Consider the following 18,312-nt stretch of genomic DNA (forward strand, 5'->3'; position numbering starts at 1 on the left):
TCCTAATACCACCGTAAACAACTAATAACCAAAAATATAAGTTCTTATTAATCTTACTTCCACCATCATTCCCGGTCTCTCTCTAAATGAATAAAATGTGTTAAGACGTCTCAAAAATCTAGGTTCCGTATTTTTAAATAATTGGTTTAACAGGTTTGGGTTAATGAATTTTTTAAAATAATTATTTTATTAATTTGGTGACTTTCCGTTAGGTGGAGGGTATTTTTAAAAAGTTTAACTAACGGTAAAGGTAAATATGACCCCATAGTATAACATAATATAAATATAAATAATATACCTAAATAGAGGGGTATATTTGGCTCTTTTCCCTGTATTGTAAATACAATCATGAAGCATGAAAAAATAATACAGATAAATATTTCCTTTTCTAATTGGCCTCTCTCACAGAAATTAAAATATGTTATAAGAAACGAGTGCCCTTTATTTTGTGAAGCACGTGAGACTTTTTCCTCTGGATATTATTATCTTATAAAAAAACAAAGATTGTTTTCATTTGAGTTTTTTTCTCCTACTTTTTACGAAGATAGTGGTGTCTGCTGCTTTATTCTTTTCATTTTCTTTATTTTAAACCAAAAAAGAAAGAAAATTACCTACTAGCAAAGGAAAGTAGCAACAAGTGGCTTTATCTCATTCTATCTCTTACAATGGAGAGAGACAGCCATATACTATTCCATGGAACTGGTACCCCCAAAAATATAATGCCACATCTCTTTCACTGAATCATACTCCTATCTCAAAATTACACACAAAAACTCACCCACTTGATTTGTTTGTGGTACACTTAACCCATATCCCTGCAGCACTTCCTTTCTCCTTTCCCAAGTTCTCTCACATTTTTCTGTCATTTTGGCAGCTTTCTATTTTGTAATGTTTAGTATATTTGGACCACTTCTTTTCACTTACCAACTGTGTAGTACTTTTTCTTGCTATAGCTCCTTATGCTTCCACTAAGGAGGCAAATATTTAACTTGTCTACTTGCTTCTTGATTGATAACAGTTATTATGGGTTTTCCTCCTATTTCAGCTCCTTTCAGTTGTCCTTTTTATAGTGTTTAATGACTTCCCTTTTACTGGGTTTTCAAGAATGTTTCAGAATGAAGTTTTGCAGCAGTTCTTGAGCTTGTCAAGTGTATTTTTGGTTATGGAGCTGAAAATTCAAAGTGGTTCCTGTGTGGAAGAGTAAAGCAGCATATTGGGTTTGTAGGGAATTATTGTAGAAATAATTGAATTCTTGGAAAAATGGAGTCTTGGAGCTATCTCTCAGGGGGAAAGGGTTTCATATCAGAGGAATCAGTTTCTGTAAATGATGGAATGGGGCGAGCTAAAAATGGATTAATGGGTTGGGAACTGAAGACCCCTAACAGCTATGTGATGTGCTCAAGTCAAGAAGGTAGTACTAATAATCAAGGATTTCCTGAATTGGGTTCTCAAAATTTGATGAGAAAAACTATGTTCAGTGACCAAAGTATTTTTGGTTCAGTGGCAGCTAGTCCTAGTGCATATTCTGGGGAAGATAAATCTAAGTCTAGTTCCAAGTTATCAAGCTCAGTTGTGGAATCAAACTCTAGAGATTCATCACTGATTGATTTGAAGCTTGGAAGATTTCTTGATCAAATAGATGCAAATGTTTACAAATCTCCCAAGATTATGCCTAATGTCTCTTCTGCTGAGTCCATTGTTCCAGCCAAGAGAATGAGAGCAGGAGGTGCGAGTTCCCATCCATTTTGTCAGGTTCAAGGTTGTGGGAAGGATCTCAGCTCTTGTAAGGACTATCACAAGAGGCATAAAGTTTGTGAGGTTCATTCAAAGACTGCTAAAGTTATCGTAAACGGCATTGAGCAAAGGTTTTGTCAGCAATGTAGCAGGTTAATACTTTGTCTCCAAAGGCAGAATTCTAAATTTGGAAAAAAAAAATCTATTAGCCAATCATAGTGCAGGCTGTGCAATCAATCTATTAGCTACCCCTAAGTCTTAAACTAGTCCATTTTAATCCTTTTCATCCCAAACTACATGTATGTCAAATTTGTGAACTGTGTACAATCTCTTTTAGAGCATACTTGTTCAATCTCTGTGAATAGTTTGATTGATAATAGCATCCTTATTTGCAAGTCTTGTATAAATCAGCTGTTGTCTTTCTTCTTTTTGTTACAGAAAGATATGTTCTCTTCTTTGCAGCTTATGTAAATCATTGGTGCTGCTTTTCGTGTAGGTTCCATCTGCTGGCTGAATTTGATGATGGCAAACGGAGCTGCAGGAAACGTCTTGCAGGTCATAATGAGCGCCGAAGGAAGCCCCATACTGGTATGCACTCGGGCTGTTTTAGTCATTTGCTGTAAAAGTAGTCCTTAGTTTTGCATACTATAGTTTCCCTCTCTTATATGAAACTCACTAAGATGCATGACTACCAGTTTCTAGACTATTTCCTGTAATCCATTTTTTAATTAGTACATATTATTGCCAAAATCAGCGTGCGGAAATTTGTCCATGATTGAAGACTTGATCTCCTATCTATATTGCAGAGAGTTAAAAATATTAAACAAGGTATCACAATGATTTACATCCTTCTTGTTACACCAAAAAGCCAAGGATTATAAACAGCTAGAGTTTGCGCAACTGCTCTCATCTTAAGTTCCTTTTCATCCCCACATTCCATACTATGCACATCGGAGTAGTACGGTAGTACCCGCGGAACTTCGAGCTGCTTTTTCATCCTCTGCTTCTCCAGCTATTGGTAACCTCCTTTAGTTTGCTTGGCATTACCACTTCACTCCCAAAAGATTGATAAACATACAACAGAGTGCTAGGATACAGAGCAATGCAAAAACATGAGGATCCCACTGCTTTTCACATTTGTAGTATCCGCTGCAAGTGATGATCCTCCTTCTATGTAGTTTTCTTGAGTAAGACTTGCTCTATGCAAAGCAATCCAAGTGAAACACACCATCTTTGTTTTTATAGGATTCTCAAGGCCACTGATTCTTTCTGCCATTTCTAGATAAAACACTCTGCCAAGTGTTAACAGAAACAGCCATCCTTTTATGCTTTCCAAACCAAAGTATCTGCTTTTGGTGATAGCTCTCTGATCCCTCAAGTATTCCTCACTAGGTGAGCTAAAATTTCTAGTTACCAATCATATTCCTGAATTGAGACCTGCAGCTTGAGATTGACGCGCAGTTGTTGTTGTTACAGTAGTTGTATTGCACATCAATTAGTATAAATTTGTTTAATCTAAATGTTGTGTATCATGGATTTTATATAAAATATAGTTTTAAGACGGTTTAGAGAATGATAATGTCAACCTCAAACTCTATATGGATGTATTTAGCACTAATTGTTTTTAGAGGAAACAATGCCATGTTTATCTGACATCTAACAACTTGAAGAAACTTTCTTTCAACTAATAATGTTTGAAATTTGTGATAATGAATGCATTTGAATTATTGTTCTAAACTTCAGAATTTGTGTTTATTCACGTGCTATAAATAATACTTATGAATCAATCAACTAAGCATCAATTTCAAATTAGTTGGGGTTGTCTAAATAACAACAACAACGACAACAACAACAAATAACCCAGTGTAATCCCACAAGTGCTGTATGGGGAGGATAGTCTGTACGCAGACCTTACCCCTACCTTCAAGAAAGTAGAGAGGTTATTTCCAGTAGACCCTCGGCTTAGGAAAGGTAAAAAGAAGGGCAACAACAAGCACACCAATCAGAAAACCGAAGCAAAAATACAAACAAACACTAGGTTCTGCAATCAGAAAGCCGAAACGAAAGCAACAACAAGTAATAACAGAAGTCAAGGAATAAGAAAATACACAAATGACACTAAGTCAAGGACTAAAGCTACTGTTACAGACAAGGACAACGCACGGCTACCTAACCATTTACCTTTATTCTCAACCTCCATACCCTCCTATTCATGGTCATGCCCTCAGTAAGCTGGAGCAACGCCATATCTTGCCTAATCACCTCTCCCCAATATTTCTTCGGCCTGCGTCTATCTCTCCTTAGGCCCTCCATAGCCAACCTCTCACACTTCCTCACCGGTGCATCTGTGCCTCTCCTCTTCACATGCCCGAACCATCTAAGTCTCGCCTCCCGCACTTGTCCTCCACAGGGCCACTCCTACCTTGTCCCAAATAATTTCATTTCTAATTCTATCTAACCTGGTATGCCCGCACATCCATCTCAGCATTCTCATTTCAACCACCTTCATCTTTTGGACATGGAAATCTTCTATTACATGCTGCTCTATATGGATCATTTCATTTCATTCCAATCCTATAATTTTTTCTAAAAGATAAATTAGAGGTTCTCCAAAATTAAGTTTCTCTAGATCATGCACTTATTTTTAGACTGACATATAAGTCTGTAGCCAGATTAACAAACGTGGGACCTAGTGTAAGTGTAACAACAACTAAGCCTTAATCTCAACTAGTATGCGATTCCTATATGGATCTTTTGACTTCGTTGTGTATTTAGTTAAGTTCATATTTATTTCAAATTGTAGGTCAGTTGACAGATCTTCCTCCATGTGATTTTAGGTCTTTATCAACCTCATTAACACACTCCATCATTGTAGTGTAAACACTTACGAATGGATGCATAAGGAGGTCTACTTAGGACATAAGGAAACCATCTTAAGCGACATTCTCTCAGTTTATCTTCTATGTGCTTGCACCTTTGTTGTATGTGATCATTTTTAATCTTGTGCAATCTTGTATCACTGCTCATCTATCTCAATACTTGTATTTTTACAAAATTCATCTTGTAGATATATTGGGCTCACTCCCAAATAACATTGCTAATACACAATATTCGTACAACAATGATAGTCTCATCACTATTCTATTGAACTTGCATTTCATTTTTAGGTATCTTCTTATTGCGTAACAATCCTGCACTTCTCCATTTCATTTATCTTATTTTAATTCCATGTGTCACATCATCTATTGCAGTTCTCCTGAAAGACCAACTTGTTGAATTTTCAACAATTAGGTACCACAAATCTTTTAACATGGGTTAAAATTGCAGTGCATATTAATATAATTTAATAGTAACATATCCTTTACTTTTTACCTTATCAATTCTTTTTATTTAACTAACTCATTGCACAAGTTTATAATGTGAAGTTTGTATCTTATGTCCTTCATATCTTTCAAGTTTGGCATTTTGTATTGGAGGGAATTTTATATCTATGAAGTTTTATGTTTCTTCCAAGCGAGTTCTGGACAACCAGGATTCAGTGTTTTTGTATTTTGTGAAATGTTTCGAGAAAATTTAAAATTCATCTGTACTGTTCCATTAACACACTCCAGGTTTTGCAGGTACCAGATTTCGTGGAACTTTTGCGACATCATCCTTTGCTTGCCAAGACATACTTGGTGTCCGCTTTCTGCATCAGCCAAAATTTGAGATGCATGACTGGTATAAGAATGTAAAAGTTGAAGATGGTGTTGAACGTAGCCCTCAACCTGTCATGCCCTTTTCAAATGGACAGTTGCAACCAAAATCTGTTTTCACGTCATATCATGCCAAGAAACAGTGTCAACCTCTCCATGATGAAGGACAACCTGCTGTAACAACGAGCAGAATTAACGAGAGCACCATCTCATCTCTGCATGACATAAGAGGATCAGATTTTGTTTCCCCTTCTTTGTTCCACACCACCTCGACTGGATCTGAAGTGTTGCATGTTTTGGACACATCTTCTACTATTCATGGGCTATCAGGGATATCAAACTCCAGCAATGCTCTCTCTCTTCTGTCATCTCAATCACGGGGCTCGTCAAATCATTCCACTGTTTTTCGTGCCGCTCATCCCCTGATTTCCCCAAGCAATAATTCACGTTACAGTGTGACTCAAGCATCTAAAGAAGTCCTGGGACTTAGTCCTCAGGATTCAGCAGGTAGACTGTCCAACACATTCAATTCATCTGGGGTCAATTCTGCAGAAGGTGGACTGGACCAGATACTATTTCCTAGCAGCACTTGTGGCGTCAATGGGATCATTCAAGGACCAAATTTTGTGAACCACAAGGATCAACTTTCTTGTGAAGATGGACCCACTATCGATTTGCTCCAGTTGTCATCGCAGCTTCAGCGTGTGGAGCATCAAAGGCTTTCCATGCAAGCGAAGCAGGGCAGCAACACTTTTCCCGGCCTCAGGATCACTTGAGCAGGTAGAAAAATGTGATGTATCACTATCAGAGTTTTGCTTAACTATATCTCATGTTTTTGATGGTTATTGAAATATCTTTTCTCTTTTAGCTTCAATAACTATATGCCTTGCTGTTGTTTTGGCATAAGTCTTTGCCAACTGGATGAAATATCACTTTCTTGTCAAGCTACATTCTTAGATTTTCACCTACAATTATTTTTATATTTCTTATTCATATGCACCTCTATGTTACCTGCTAGGACTGTGAAGGCGTCAGATTAATTTTTATTGTCAACTTCCAATAATGGCTGATCCTATCTTAGTATTGGACGTCCCATATAGATGCTTATCTTGTATGCAAAAGCAGGAGGTCTGTAGATTCTGTTTCAATGCAGCTGGGATCTAATACTTTTTGTGCATTTTTCTTGTTTTACTCATTTCGTCCCTTTTTCTTTTCTGAGGTCCAGTAAGGCGTATAATTCTTCTAGTGCCTCTGGCAGATTATTATAATCTGTTTAATAAAGTTGCTAGCATCATTAGTCCAGGGAAATGACTATTGCATGAGTAATATTGCCCTAAATTGAACTTGCTGTCTGCAGATTCAAATATCTGGATTGACGTCAAAATTGTTGGCTGCTGAACAGCTAAAGTGTGCAGCAACTCAGGCAAGAAGTAGCCAGCTTTTTCCAGCTAACAGAGGTGGGAGCATTAGGAAGCAAGTCTTGGGAATCATGGATGTTCATCTCTTTCTCATTTTGATATGTTCCTCTCGACGCTGTCTCATTCAATAATGAATTGTTTCTTTCTCTTGGATAATTGACAAATATAATCATGATTCGTAGTCAAGTTGGTTTTGTGTAGGGATTTTTGTAGTTTTATGTGCTTCATTCCTTTGGTATGGTCTAGTTGCTCGGGTACTTCATGAACAGTTTGATGAATTGCATGTGCTCATTGCGAAGAATTGCATGACTTGTGTGTTAGTGTTGCCTTGGAAACTTTTTTTTTCTCGATTCCTCAAAAAGAGTACATGCACAAAATCATGTTGTAGGTGAAATGGTGTGAATTTTGGTTGACCGCAGAAGAAAATTATGCCCCTAGCTATCTCCCAACTTTCTTTTTTCTTATGTCAAATGAAGCAAGGGAAGGAGAAATTTTAATGCTGAGGAGCGCCATTCGGCCATTTGGTGTAACTAATTTTAGAGTACGTGCAACATCGCGCCAATCGATTAAAATTTGTGTGCAAAACAACGACTTATATGAAATAGTAAGGTATATTAAAGATATGCGACACTCATAAATTCTAAAGTAATTCTTTACCAACTACTATTTTCATAACTTGATAAGTGTAACGTGATTTTATCAATTAATTATTTTTAACTCATTTATCCTTCAATAACTAATCAATTTCCTTAAAAAATAATTTACTTCTTAAGACTGAAGAAAAAAGTAATACCGACTTAAATTACAATGAAAATTTCCATTGAGAATTTTAAACACCATGAGAAAAGCAGAAAAAACAACAGAAATTATTTTTGAACAAACTAAAGAAAAACATCAAATATTACATTTTAAAAAAAGAAGAAAGCAAAATACATATCTTACCAAAACTCAAAATACATGTCATGATTCCTTACAGGCTGGGAATTACTCTTATAATTTCCTAGCTCTTTGGCTCTAGTTCTAAATTTTCAAAACCTTCTTCAAAATCTTTTTTTCCTCCGCTAAAAAGACTTTCATAATTCTGTATTTGACAAATACCTGGCGTGGAAGCAGACATCAAGTAACATATATATATGTATAAAGTTAGAAACAAGAATCCTAAAATTTATAAACCGTGTTTGCATGAAAGCATGAGGCCGAAGAGCATTAAGGTGAGAATAAGTAACACAAAGAGATGAAGCTAATCACAATTTATAATGTAAATTTAACAGGCATGCAAGATGTGATAAGGCCATCACATGCCATAATGCTTAAACGCGAAGTGCTTGTCAAACTCCTTAAATTTGGTCTACAAGTAGATTTCTTCTAAAATCATAGCAAAATCAACTTTTAATCATTAGATAAAATAATTCATCTCCAATAAAGTGTTGTTCTTTAGTTTAACAATAAACATGAAATAAGATATCTATTTCTAGCTAAAAAATATCCCCAAAAAAATTTATAAAATAAATACGATTGCATAAAATTTAATTCAGACATCAACTCAAAAATAAAATTGCACCTCTACTCCAGACGAAAAATAATGCAACATTAATAATTAACGAATTTGACTAATTCGAGAATCCGATTCTCTTCTGCAAAGTAAAAGTCAATGCATCATAATTTTTTAACAGATTTTGATTACTTAAAAATACGATTCCAACAACTGAAATAAGAAGCTAAATAGTGAAAAAAAAAAAAACTAAAAGTGTACTTCTCGGTGAAAAGGCTAATGGAAAGAAAAGGGTATAAATTAAGATGGGCAAGAGAGATCGGAAAAGAAAAAATTATACTTATCTGGTATATACCATATAAGAAGTACTTCTACATATAAGGCGAACGAATTCTAGATCGATTTGGTTACCATATTAAAATTTGTAACGATTAAAAATCCTTAGTTGAATTAAATTTCTAAATATTAGGAGTTTCTACATTGTTCAGGTTATAAGAAAAAACATAATAGGCATAGTTTAATTATTAATGTCAAAGCTCTAAGTGTTTTAAAAAATAATAAAATAATTATTTTGTGCGATGTGAACTCTACTTTCAAAAGGTAAAGAAGACAAATAATATTTCGCTAAGATCTTCGTTGAAAATAATTAAACGTTGAATAAATCTTTCTAAAGTTTGTAACTTTTTCATTACTTTTTTCTAATTTGAACACGTTCATTCCTAATCATTTATATATGTAATATTAAACGATAGCGTTGACCTCTCTTTCCTTTTTTTGTTTCCGGTATCAAGCGTTCTTTCCTTCATGTAAAGGATAAATGAAAAGAAAATCACACAGAGATCATACTTATTCCAATTATTTTGGCAGTAATCTATGGATAGTAAATAAACCAACATATATATGCAAGGAAATGATAACCAGAAACTTACTACATTAATAATCCAGCGAATGCCAAGTAGCTTTCATTTATCACACAAGAAAAGTAGTAAATAATTAATTAATTATGAACAATAAGATGTTACCGACATGCAAAAAAAAAAGAAGGTTTGTCCTTCCTCCAAAATAATTCAACAAATCAATAACATAGACAACATGAGTCGAAGGTACAATAAGAAAGTTACAACAAAAAAAGAATATAATAAAAGAAACGAAAAAGGTCCAAATATACCCTTATACTATATGAAATTGAGCACGTTTGCCCTTCGTTAATACTTTAGCTTAAATATGCCCTTACCGTTACATAGTTGGTCCATATATGCCCTTAGAGTTACACAGTTGGCCCATATATGCCCTTTTTGAAACGGAATCCACCCAAACTAATTAGCTCTTTCGTTAATTGTATTAAAGTGTATTACAAATACTATTTCCTTTTTATTAGTATTTTTTTCTTTACCTTTCTCTTTTCTTTCTTCTTTTTTCTTTTCTTCTCTTTTTTTTCCTTTTTCTTTCTCCCTTATCCGATTTCCTCCATTAATGATGGCTTCTCCATTTTCATCACCAATTTCACTTGACAAAACTCATGAATTCCAATTACTAAGAAAATTCTCCCATAAGAATATTTTTATAGATCATATGTTTGTCAATTTTTTAATTTTTACTGAACATATATTTAGTTCTAAAAAATTTAACAAAGTAAGATTGAAATAATATTTATGTAACAAAAAATTCGAAAATCCAACAAAACCGAACAATCCAAACCGATATAATTGGTTTGGTTTGATTTTGATAAAAATCGAACCAACCCGTTCCATGTACACCCCTAATCTACATAGTTAATAAAAAAAAATAGGAAATGTCTTGCTGAAAAAAGACTAACAACTCAAATTTATAACACTACAACTTGAACTCTAGGCTTTTAATTATTAAATTATCTTTCTGGAAACAATTTAAATATTTTGGTCTTTTGAGTATTGTTAAAGGTTGAGATATTTTTATTATTTTAAAGTTTAAACCATAATTTTTGGAATAATTTAATTTTGTTTATTTAGAGGGCCAGTGAAATTGGAACTTGATTACCTTATGGGAGAATTTTCTTAGTAATTGGAATTCATGAGTTTTATCAAGTGAAATTGGTGACGAAAATGGAGAAGACATCAGTAATAGAGGAAACGGATAAGGGAGAAAGAAAAAGGAAAAAAAAGAGAAGAAAAGAGAAAGGTAAAGAAAAAAAGTACTAATAAAAAGGAAATAGTGTTTGTAATATACTTTAATACAATTAAAGAAAGCTAATTAGTTTGGGTGAATTCCGTTTCGAAAAGGGCATATATGGGCCAACTGTGTAACTCTAATGGCATATATGGACCAACTATGTGACGGTAAGGGCATATTTGAGCTAAAGTATTAACGAAGATCAAATGTGCTCAATTTCGTATAATACAAGGGCATATTTGGACCTTTGCCCTAAAAGAAATAGAGTTAATTTCATTCATACTCACCATACGGATCGGCGGTACAATTCAGCCAAAATTTTCAACTCAAATTTATTCGAAAAGAACCTGTGAATGAAAACTCATAACATAGAGAATTTAGAGGAAGAGAAATAATAAAAGAATGGATATATAAAAGAAAAAGGCCATGGCCGAAAATACAAAGATACCCATATCACTCAAAATTAATATACTTAAATACAACCGCATACAATGGTAGTGGTAATAGAGATTTATTATTTTATAATTTTTTGACACATCAGGAAAAGTGTTAAAACCATAGGCCTCTTGAAATACTAATAATTCATGCTTGAGGCAACATTGATAAAGCGGCTAACTCATACAATTAAAGCAAGAAAGAATGCTGGCATAATTCATCCTCCGTTGAGATAGATACATAAAAATTAATCTTTGAAAGATAATTCATGTGATGGAGAAAATTAACTTATAAAAAAAAATATTCATGTGTTATGTGAAGTAGTTCATCTTGGTTATTGTCAATGGAGAACTTGTTCCGTAAAACTTCTTATTGGCCATTCATATAGCTTCATATGAATATGAATCTTTTCTCGAATTAGTACTCGATTAAGAGTTTGTTTTAATGCCTTCCTTACCGCGGGGGGATGGTGTCAAAATGAAAAATTTATAATAGATCTCAAATACCTAAATATTAGTTACACAAAAACTAAAAGTACTACTGTGATTAAACATATACATTCTTGTTTCCTTTTTAATAAGGGGAAAAAAACTCCTAAAATGACATTATGGTATATGTACAGACCTTAATTAATTTAAAACCTAATTATTCTCTTCTTCTATTTCCTTTTAAATCTTAAGGAAATTTTAGTCTTTGTCTATAAGAAAACAAACATTTAATATCTATTTATAATTTTATCCAACGTAAAATGTATTTACGAATGGCAAAAAAGACGAACAACATTTCGATAAAAGCTTCATGTTTTTAATATAGTACTAGTCTCTATGAACGTACGTTGCACGTTAATAATTGCACGTAGATATTTAGTCTGTTTAATAATTGCATGTGGATATTCAGTCAATAATCAACATTTTGCCTTGAAAATTTGTATTTTTATAATAATAATAATAAATTAAACCTAAATTTTATAATAACTCTAAAAGTGTATTTTAATTATTTGAAATAAAGTGTCTCGTCATATAGTTTTTAGAATAAAATGGTTCACACGTAAAAGTTTTGAGCACATGTATTTTATATTAATTTGAAGGGTATATCCTTTGAGGTAAGCTTACAAAAATTGTAGTCATTTTTGTGACATAATATTAAACCTAAAATGATCGAAATCGTTATATATTTTTTATTATAATTATTCAAACAGTCATCAAATTAACACTAATTAAAAAAATTATATCTTTCTTTTAGAACTATTGGAATGAGCGGCTAGGTCATATAGTTTCTAGGGAAAAAAAATGGATAATTAAGTAATGTAAAGTCTAAAAATGACTAATACTGAATGTGTATTTTACAATCAAAAATTTATTACGTATAAAAAAATCACAGAGAGCCAATAGTTGGAATAGATGAAAAATGAAAATAATAATAAATGTCAACTCATTTTGAATACTTATTGTTTCATTCTTATTTCTTCTAGTATGAATTTTAACCAAGTTAATTTTTAATACTATATTATAATTGATTCGACTTTATTTTCTAATTTCTTTCATCATCGCTAGTCTTTTTTATTGAAATATATCTATTTAAGCCAAGATTATTGTCAACCTGAAGATAGTTTTACTTGTATGATAATTTTCAAAAAGAATAAAATTAATTTTTACTTATCCATGTGTAATTAGTATACGCTTGAAGCTTCAAAACTAAATTGAAATCAGACTCTAGTTCTTGTTCAAATAAGAGAAGGATTCATTCATTAAAAATTCTAAACATATATTATTAATTGACTTCGGTATCCAATATATTAGATAGTCCCAAATACGACAATTTTATCAAGCAACATGGATTTATTCTTTTGTACAAATATATGTTTTGAAGGGTAAAAATGTGATCAATTTTCTAACAATATTTTAGTCCATCAACATATAGCTTTCTAACAATACTTTTATAATAATATAGATAGTTGTAGATATAAATATATACGTTTTCAATTGGGGAAGATATAGGAAAAAATAAGTACCATTAATAAGTGTTATAGTTTTTCTTTTAAGCTTTATAAATCGGTAAATCATTTTACTCATAAGTTAAAATTCAATCTACAACATATGTTGTAGTAAATTACGTAAGACACTTTAATTTTTAAAAGAAAATTATTAATGTGCTTTTCTAATTCAAGTAGGATCAACTTTATAGGTCGATGTATGTGTAGTTTAAATCGAAAAAAAAATTCATCATTGAGTAAATTAATTACAATTAGATCCTTAAACTATATAAATATTTAAGAGCATAAAAGTCGATTAATATTTTAGGGATATTTTAGTCGTTCAACATTTAACATAAATTATTCGTGCTTTTATAATAATAATATAATATAAATAGATAGATAGAGATAGATATTGCAGTTATATGCTTTTAGCTAGTCAGTTGTGGAACATTAATTAATTGTATGATATTTTACGAGACATTAAAAGACCAGATCAAATTGTTGTATCTGATTCACAATCTTCGGAGTCCAACTCGCGGTTGTGTTGATTGATATTGTTATGTTTTATCTCCAAAGATATAGCAAGACACTCGTAATTTATGAACTGCAGTTCGATAGTCTTTATTGATTTGTATGGTGTTATTCTGTAATGTAAACCTTCTACATATTGCATGGGAATATAAAACTTTGTGTTAAGAGTTTGACACCAAGTCGTTGTAGTATAGTGGTGAGTATTCCCGCCTGTCACGCGGGTGACCCGGGTTCGATCCCCGGCAACGGCGTTTTTTTTTGTTTTTAATTTAATCCGAATGGCTTTGACACTCTTTTCCGTTTGAAAACTTTTTATTTCCAGAGATCTATGCGAACTATATTTTCTTCAAAATCTCAATATTTTGATCAGCTTAAACTTTCCTATTTTCCCACCCGTTTTGCCTATCTATTTACCTGTAACAATAGAGAAAGAAATGCCAATTTTTTTGCTGCTGTATATCTTCCAAGACCAACTGTTACATTCTATTTCTTAAAACATCTTATTAGTTTTAACAATGTTGCTATTATTCCTAATTGATTGCCTAGTCAATCGTATATGTCTAGGTGTTCCATATTCAGAAAGGTTTATTAATATTATGGCGTTCCAATGTGATGATTTTTCTTAGGCCAATCTGTCGTTTCTCTTTTGATTTTTCTACTCAGAAAGTTTGCTTTTGGCTTTGCATTACGGAAATTTTGAGAACACAACAAAAGCCAACTTGTTGAAGAATATGCTTCTGAAATCCAAAACAGCCGGCAGGTAAGAAAAAAAAATAGTTTTGATTAAATTAATGGCATAGTCGCATAGATATTGTCCTCAACTCTCCGGACATAACAAGATTAACAACCTCCGTACTACAAAACATAATTAAAAGGACAAAACGCTTGAACTGAGAAGACGATGATAGTAATACAACTACAAGCACCTATAACCAAGGTGAACTATGAGTTAAAGTACTCTATTGATTTTATCTATTTTGAGCTGCCATTGGGTAATTTCACAGCAGCAGCCGCCGCAGATGGGTTGAGCTCGTTCCATGCTTCAATCCATGTGATCATAGCATCTGCCAGCTTGTTAAAGTAATCATCCACTTTGCCAAGTTTTGCCTTCACTTGTTTGGAGAGTTCAAGGTAGCATTTTTGGACAGAGGTGCAGTCCTTTGGAAGGGCAACAGATTGGAAGAATGGGATCAACTCCTCTTGCCAGTAAATACCCTTGTATTCCTTCTTGAGGTTCACAAATGGATTGCTGGCCTTGCTGTGCCAGATGTATGGCAGACCTGTCTTGACTCCCAATCCTAAATGATCACAGATCACCTGCACAAACAAGAAATTCCACTTCATCTTTGGTGTAAAATACTAAACGATAGAAGACGTAATCACAGCTGGATGCAGCCTTTGTACAATGTGCGAGTGCGTGTGGAAAACCACTGAATATTCAACAATTATTTATTCCTAAACTGATATACACAATTAGTTCAGTCTAAAAACTCTAAAGATTAAACACAAAGTTTAAATGCTGGATCTGCTTCTCGACAGTATAATACCAAAGCAAAAAATGCTGGTAATGGAACAATTAGCAGTACCTTGGTGCACCAACCAGCCCACATATCGTCGTAGCGTCCAATAGGCTGTCCATCGCCCATGAGTCCAAAGTACATAGCAGGGCCAATCAACTCACGGTCGAATGCCAAATTCATGCCACACATAGGGAAGAGGGTTCCTTTTGGGATAGTCATAACAGCATCAACATACCTGAAAAAGACAACACACGAGTTAGAGACCTTCGCATTAAGGAATTAATACCAAGAAAATCTAAAAGTGAGATGGCATTGATACCTAGTGTTCCTTTCAAGAGGCTTGACAAGCTGGGTAGGTGCATCATAATCAGGGATGTTGAGCCAGAGACCATGTGATACTGCAGTAGGTACACCTTCACGGAGACTGAATGGGTACCCACGCACAAAATCTGCACCCTCTCTGTACGGATCATACAATGTGTTGAAGAAAAATGGACTTGATGGGGACAACAGATTTTTAATGTGTTGCTCAAGTGCATTAATTTCCTTGCCAGTTGGGTCCTTGGCTACCTGTAAATTAATACAAAATACCAATCCATTAATACCACTTACACCACTTCTTTCCTCACTTTAAAGCACTAAAATTGAGCAAGAGACCTGTTACCAAAATGTTGATAACCACAATCAAAGTTACACTATACTATAGGTATATTTGGTACATCCCCATCTACTGGAAAAATGTTCCCTTTTCAAATATATATAATCAATAAGATACAGACTCGGAGCAATTAGAGACCCAGCATTTGACACAGTGCAGCAAAATTTACTGTTACACATTCAAAACAAGTCACAATTAAGAATTTACATCAGATCCAGTCTTATCTATCGAAAACAGCCTCTCCACCCTCATATGTAAGGTCTGCCTCCGCATACCCCAGGATTTCACTGGGATTTGTTGTTGTTATCATATCCAGTCTTATATGAAACAACTAACAAAGATAATTGCATCATTCCATATCTCTTAAATAGTTTAGCAGATCGAGTGTCTCATTCCCAAAACAGGAGTAAGAAATCAAAATCTAATTTTTATAACGCTTATCAACATAAAGTGAGAAGTAAAAATCCAATCATTGACACACAAAATTCAGCAAATAAAGAACAAATTAGAGCAGTAAGAACAATTTTTAGAAAAGGGGTTGCAAAATCCAACAGAAAAAAGAGAAAAAAAATCTTACAAAGCAATCGTCGTCAATGGTGTAGATGTACTTCTTCTTGGAAACCATATAACCAAAGCAACGGCAAGCGGAATCCTTGAAAGAGATACAAGAAGCCTTAGGACCCAGAATTTTGTTAATGTCATTACGATTATAAAGCTCGTAATCGAAACCTTCAGGGACCTTAATGACCTTAGAAGGGTCACCATCTTGAACAATGATAAGATGGTAAGCCTGGAAAAAAGGCCTCCACTGCTCCAAGAAATCAAGGTTTCTGATTGTGGGAATAACTATGTCAAGTTCATCTTTCAGAAGAGGGGTTGGAGCAACAGAAGCAGAAGCCTTTGCCATTTGTGTTAATTAATGTAAATAAATAAATTGGAGCGTTTCACTTTCTGAAGAGGTGTAAATAAGAGGGAGTTTATATAGATAGAGAAAAATAAAGAGAAGTGAAGAATGGAATTCAAAGGGAAGGGGTGGTGCCCATGTTTGTGTCCGCGTACAAGTGAAACTCCTGAATAAAGAGAGCGGTGGCACGTGATACAACCATGTCATCAAAGCGTTACTTGTCAATTAGAAAAAGGGCCAATCCAACCCGATTAATACGCAACAAATTTTATTGTGTTTGAAGTTAATGTTACTTATAAATAAAATAACCAGTTTTTATTGTGTTTGAAATAAATGTTACTTATAAATTACCTCCTACTATATTAAAAGAATAACCAGATTCAATGTAAGAGTGTCCAAATATTGAATTTTACATACATTGCTACTTGAATCGTTTTGAAATAATATTTGCATTTTATGCTCAACTTAAAAGAAATTTAATCATGCTATTTTCTATAGTTAAGAGATTAGTAAATATTCGAAAAGATAATAATGAGAGTAAAAATTTATTTGACTTCCGTAAAAGGTAATAGTGTCATCAAATAGACAGAAAAATTATTTTGGACATTCTCATTGCGGCAAAAATTAAATTTACATGGGTTAATCTGCCAAAAATTCATCCCAAATATTGAAAACATACCATACTTGATGTTTGATACTAGTGCATTTCTCATTTGGATCGCATTTTTTCGGTGATTTTATTTTTATGACAAAGAAAACACAAGAACCATGACTATTTGAACCATTTTATTCAATTGGTTTTGAATAATTTGATTAGTACAAACCCTAAAGTATGAACTTAAGATATTTAGTTGTTTGCTTTTTACAAAATAAAATAAAAATATTTAACCTTGAAGGGCAGATAATACAAATCTGACAGAAGTTATTCTTAATCCGGTTGAAATTGACGGTAACAAATTTCAACTTTAATTGACTAATAAGCAAAAGGAAACGGAGACTTCTAATGACTTCGAGTATGAGAAAAGGGCCATCTTCTAATGAGTTCTCGTGTTTTTTTTCCGCATAAATGATAGTAAGTGATTCAGATCATTTATAATTTGAATATAAGAAATTAACTTTAGAATATTTTTATATTTTATTTACCAATTTTTTGCATTATTTTAAAAAAAAGAAGTTATATAATAAAAAAACATTAATAATAAGTCATAGGTTCGATTTCCCTTTTTTTTTTTTTGTTTATCTTGAGCTAGTGATCTTCCTTAGTAGGTAATTTGCTCAAATTGGACACTTTGATACCATTCTTGATTTTTTAACTCTTTAAATTTAAGAAGTGTTGTCTCTCACATGTTCTATTGACACTATTTTTGACTTTTAATCTTAAAGATTTGTCCATAAAGTAAGCAAAGATAAAAAAATCTCTACAGGTCATTGAATATAATTTCTTGCGTAATTGAAGCCTCACAGATGCCAAATGGAAAAAGAGAGAAAAATTGAAAATTTGAAGGACGGTAAAGGCGCAATTACTAGTATAATAGAAAACATAAAACGTAAGGGAGCGGGGAAAGTGGAAACGTGCAAAACCGGCGTTAGAAGGGGACGTTAAGGGGGCTGGGGGCTTCGAGGTGGGCCGGCCAATGAGTCTTGGGACAAAAAAAAAGATGATATAGGATGAACAATGCAGTCATTCTGGTCCATAGAAAATGAATTTGTACAAATGTACAATTGAGCAATAAAGGGAAACTGCCGGTTGGTCTGGTAGTTTACCTAAATCTATATAGCCACCGACAGCGGGGTAAAACAAA

The 18,312-nt window shown here is 33.3% G+C and overlaps 2 protein-coding genes and 1 non-coding gene across 3 annotated transcripts; 2 read left to right on the forward strand and 1 right to left on the reverse strand.

Moving 5' to 3' along the window:
- The first annotated feature begins 692 nt into the window (after nucleotides 1–692).
- Nucleotides 693–7,148, forward strand: LOC104113803 (squamosa promoter-binding-like protein 6). The gene is made up of 4 exons (XM_009624092.4): nucleotides 693–1,886; nucleotides 2,231–2,322; nucleotides 5,355–6,209; nucleotides 6,787–7,148. Exons 1-3 carry the CDS (start codon nucleotides 1,261–1,263, stop codon nucleotides 6,203–6,205), a joined length of 1,569 nt encoding a protein of 522 aa, XP_009622387.1. The 5' UTR covers nucleotides 693–1,260; the 3' UTR covers nucleotides 6,206–6,209; nucleotides 6,787–7,148.
- Nucleotides 7,149–13,607: 6,459 nt separating this feature from the next.
- On the forward strand, nucleotides 13,608–13,679 carry TRNAD-GUC (transfer RNA aspartic acid (anticodon GUC)). Its single transcript has one exon. It is a non-coding gene; the product is annotated as a tRNA-Asp (tRNA).
- A 510-nt stretch (nucleotides 13,680–14,189) lies between these two features.
- On the reverse strand, nucleotides 14,190–16,653 carry LOC104087892 (probable UDP-arabinopyranose mutase 2). Its single transcript, XM_009592460.4, has 4 exons — nucleotides 16,184–16,653; nucleotides 15,268–15,518; nucleotides 15,015–15,183; nucleotides 14,190–14,745 (listed from the first exon to the last, which is right to left on the reverse strand). The coding sequence occupies exons 1-4, from the start codon at nucleotides 16,511–16,513 to the stop codon at nucleotides 14,401–14,403; spliced, it is 1,095 nt and encodes a 364-aa protein (XP_009590755.1). The 5' UTR covers nucleotides 16,514–16,653; the 3' UTR covers nucleotides 14,190–14,400.
- Between the last annotated feature and the right edge of the window lie 1,659 nt (nucleotides 16,654–18,312).

The sequence above is a fragment of the Nicotiana tomentosiformis genome, chromosome 3 (assembly GCF_000390325.3).
Source record: "Nicotiana tomentosiformis chromosome 3, ASM39032v3, whole genome shotgun sequence".
Lineage (NCBI taxonomy): Eukaryota > Viridiplantae > Streptophyta > Magnoliopsida > Solanales > Solanaceae > Nicotiana > Nicotiana tomentosiformis.

What these genes read in the sequence shown, in the direction of transcription:
- LOC104113803 (XM_009624092.4), top strand. Translation starts at nt 1,261, where the DNA reads ATGGAGTCTTGGAGCTATCTCTCAGGGGGAAAGGGTTTCATATCAGAG. An exon ending in TTTTGTCAGCAATGTAGCAG is followed by an intron (nt 1,887 to 2,230) that starts GTTAATACTTTG and finishes CTTTTCGTGTAG; the next exon opens with GTTCCATCTGCTGGCTGAAT. An exon ending in CCGAAGGAAGCCCCATACTG is followed by an intron (nt 2,323 to 5,354) that starts GTATGCACTCGG and finishes CAGGTTTTGCAG; the next exon opens with GTACCAGATTTCGTGGAACT.
- LOC104087892 (XM_009592460.4), bottom strand. Translation starts at nt 16,513, where the DNA reads ATGGCAAAGGCTTCTGCTTCTGTTGCTCCAACCCCTCTTCTGAAAGAT. An exon ending in CCTCTTGAAAGGAACACTAG is followed by an intron (nt 15,184 to 15,267) that starts GTATCAATGCCA and finishes TGTCTTTTTCAG; the next exon opens with GTATGTTGATGCTGTTATGA. An exon ending in GGGCTGGTTGGTGCACCAAG is followed by an intron (nt 14,746 to 15,014) that starts GTACTGCTAATT and finishes TTGTTTGTGCAG; the next exon opens with GTGATCTGTGATCATTTAGG.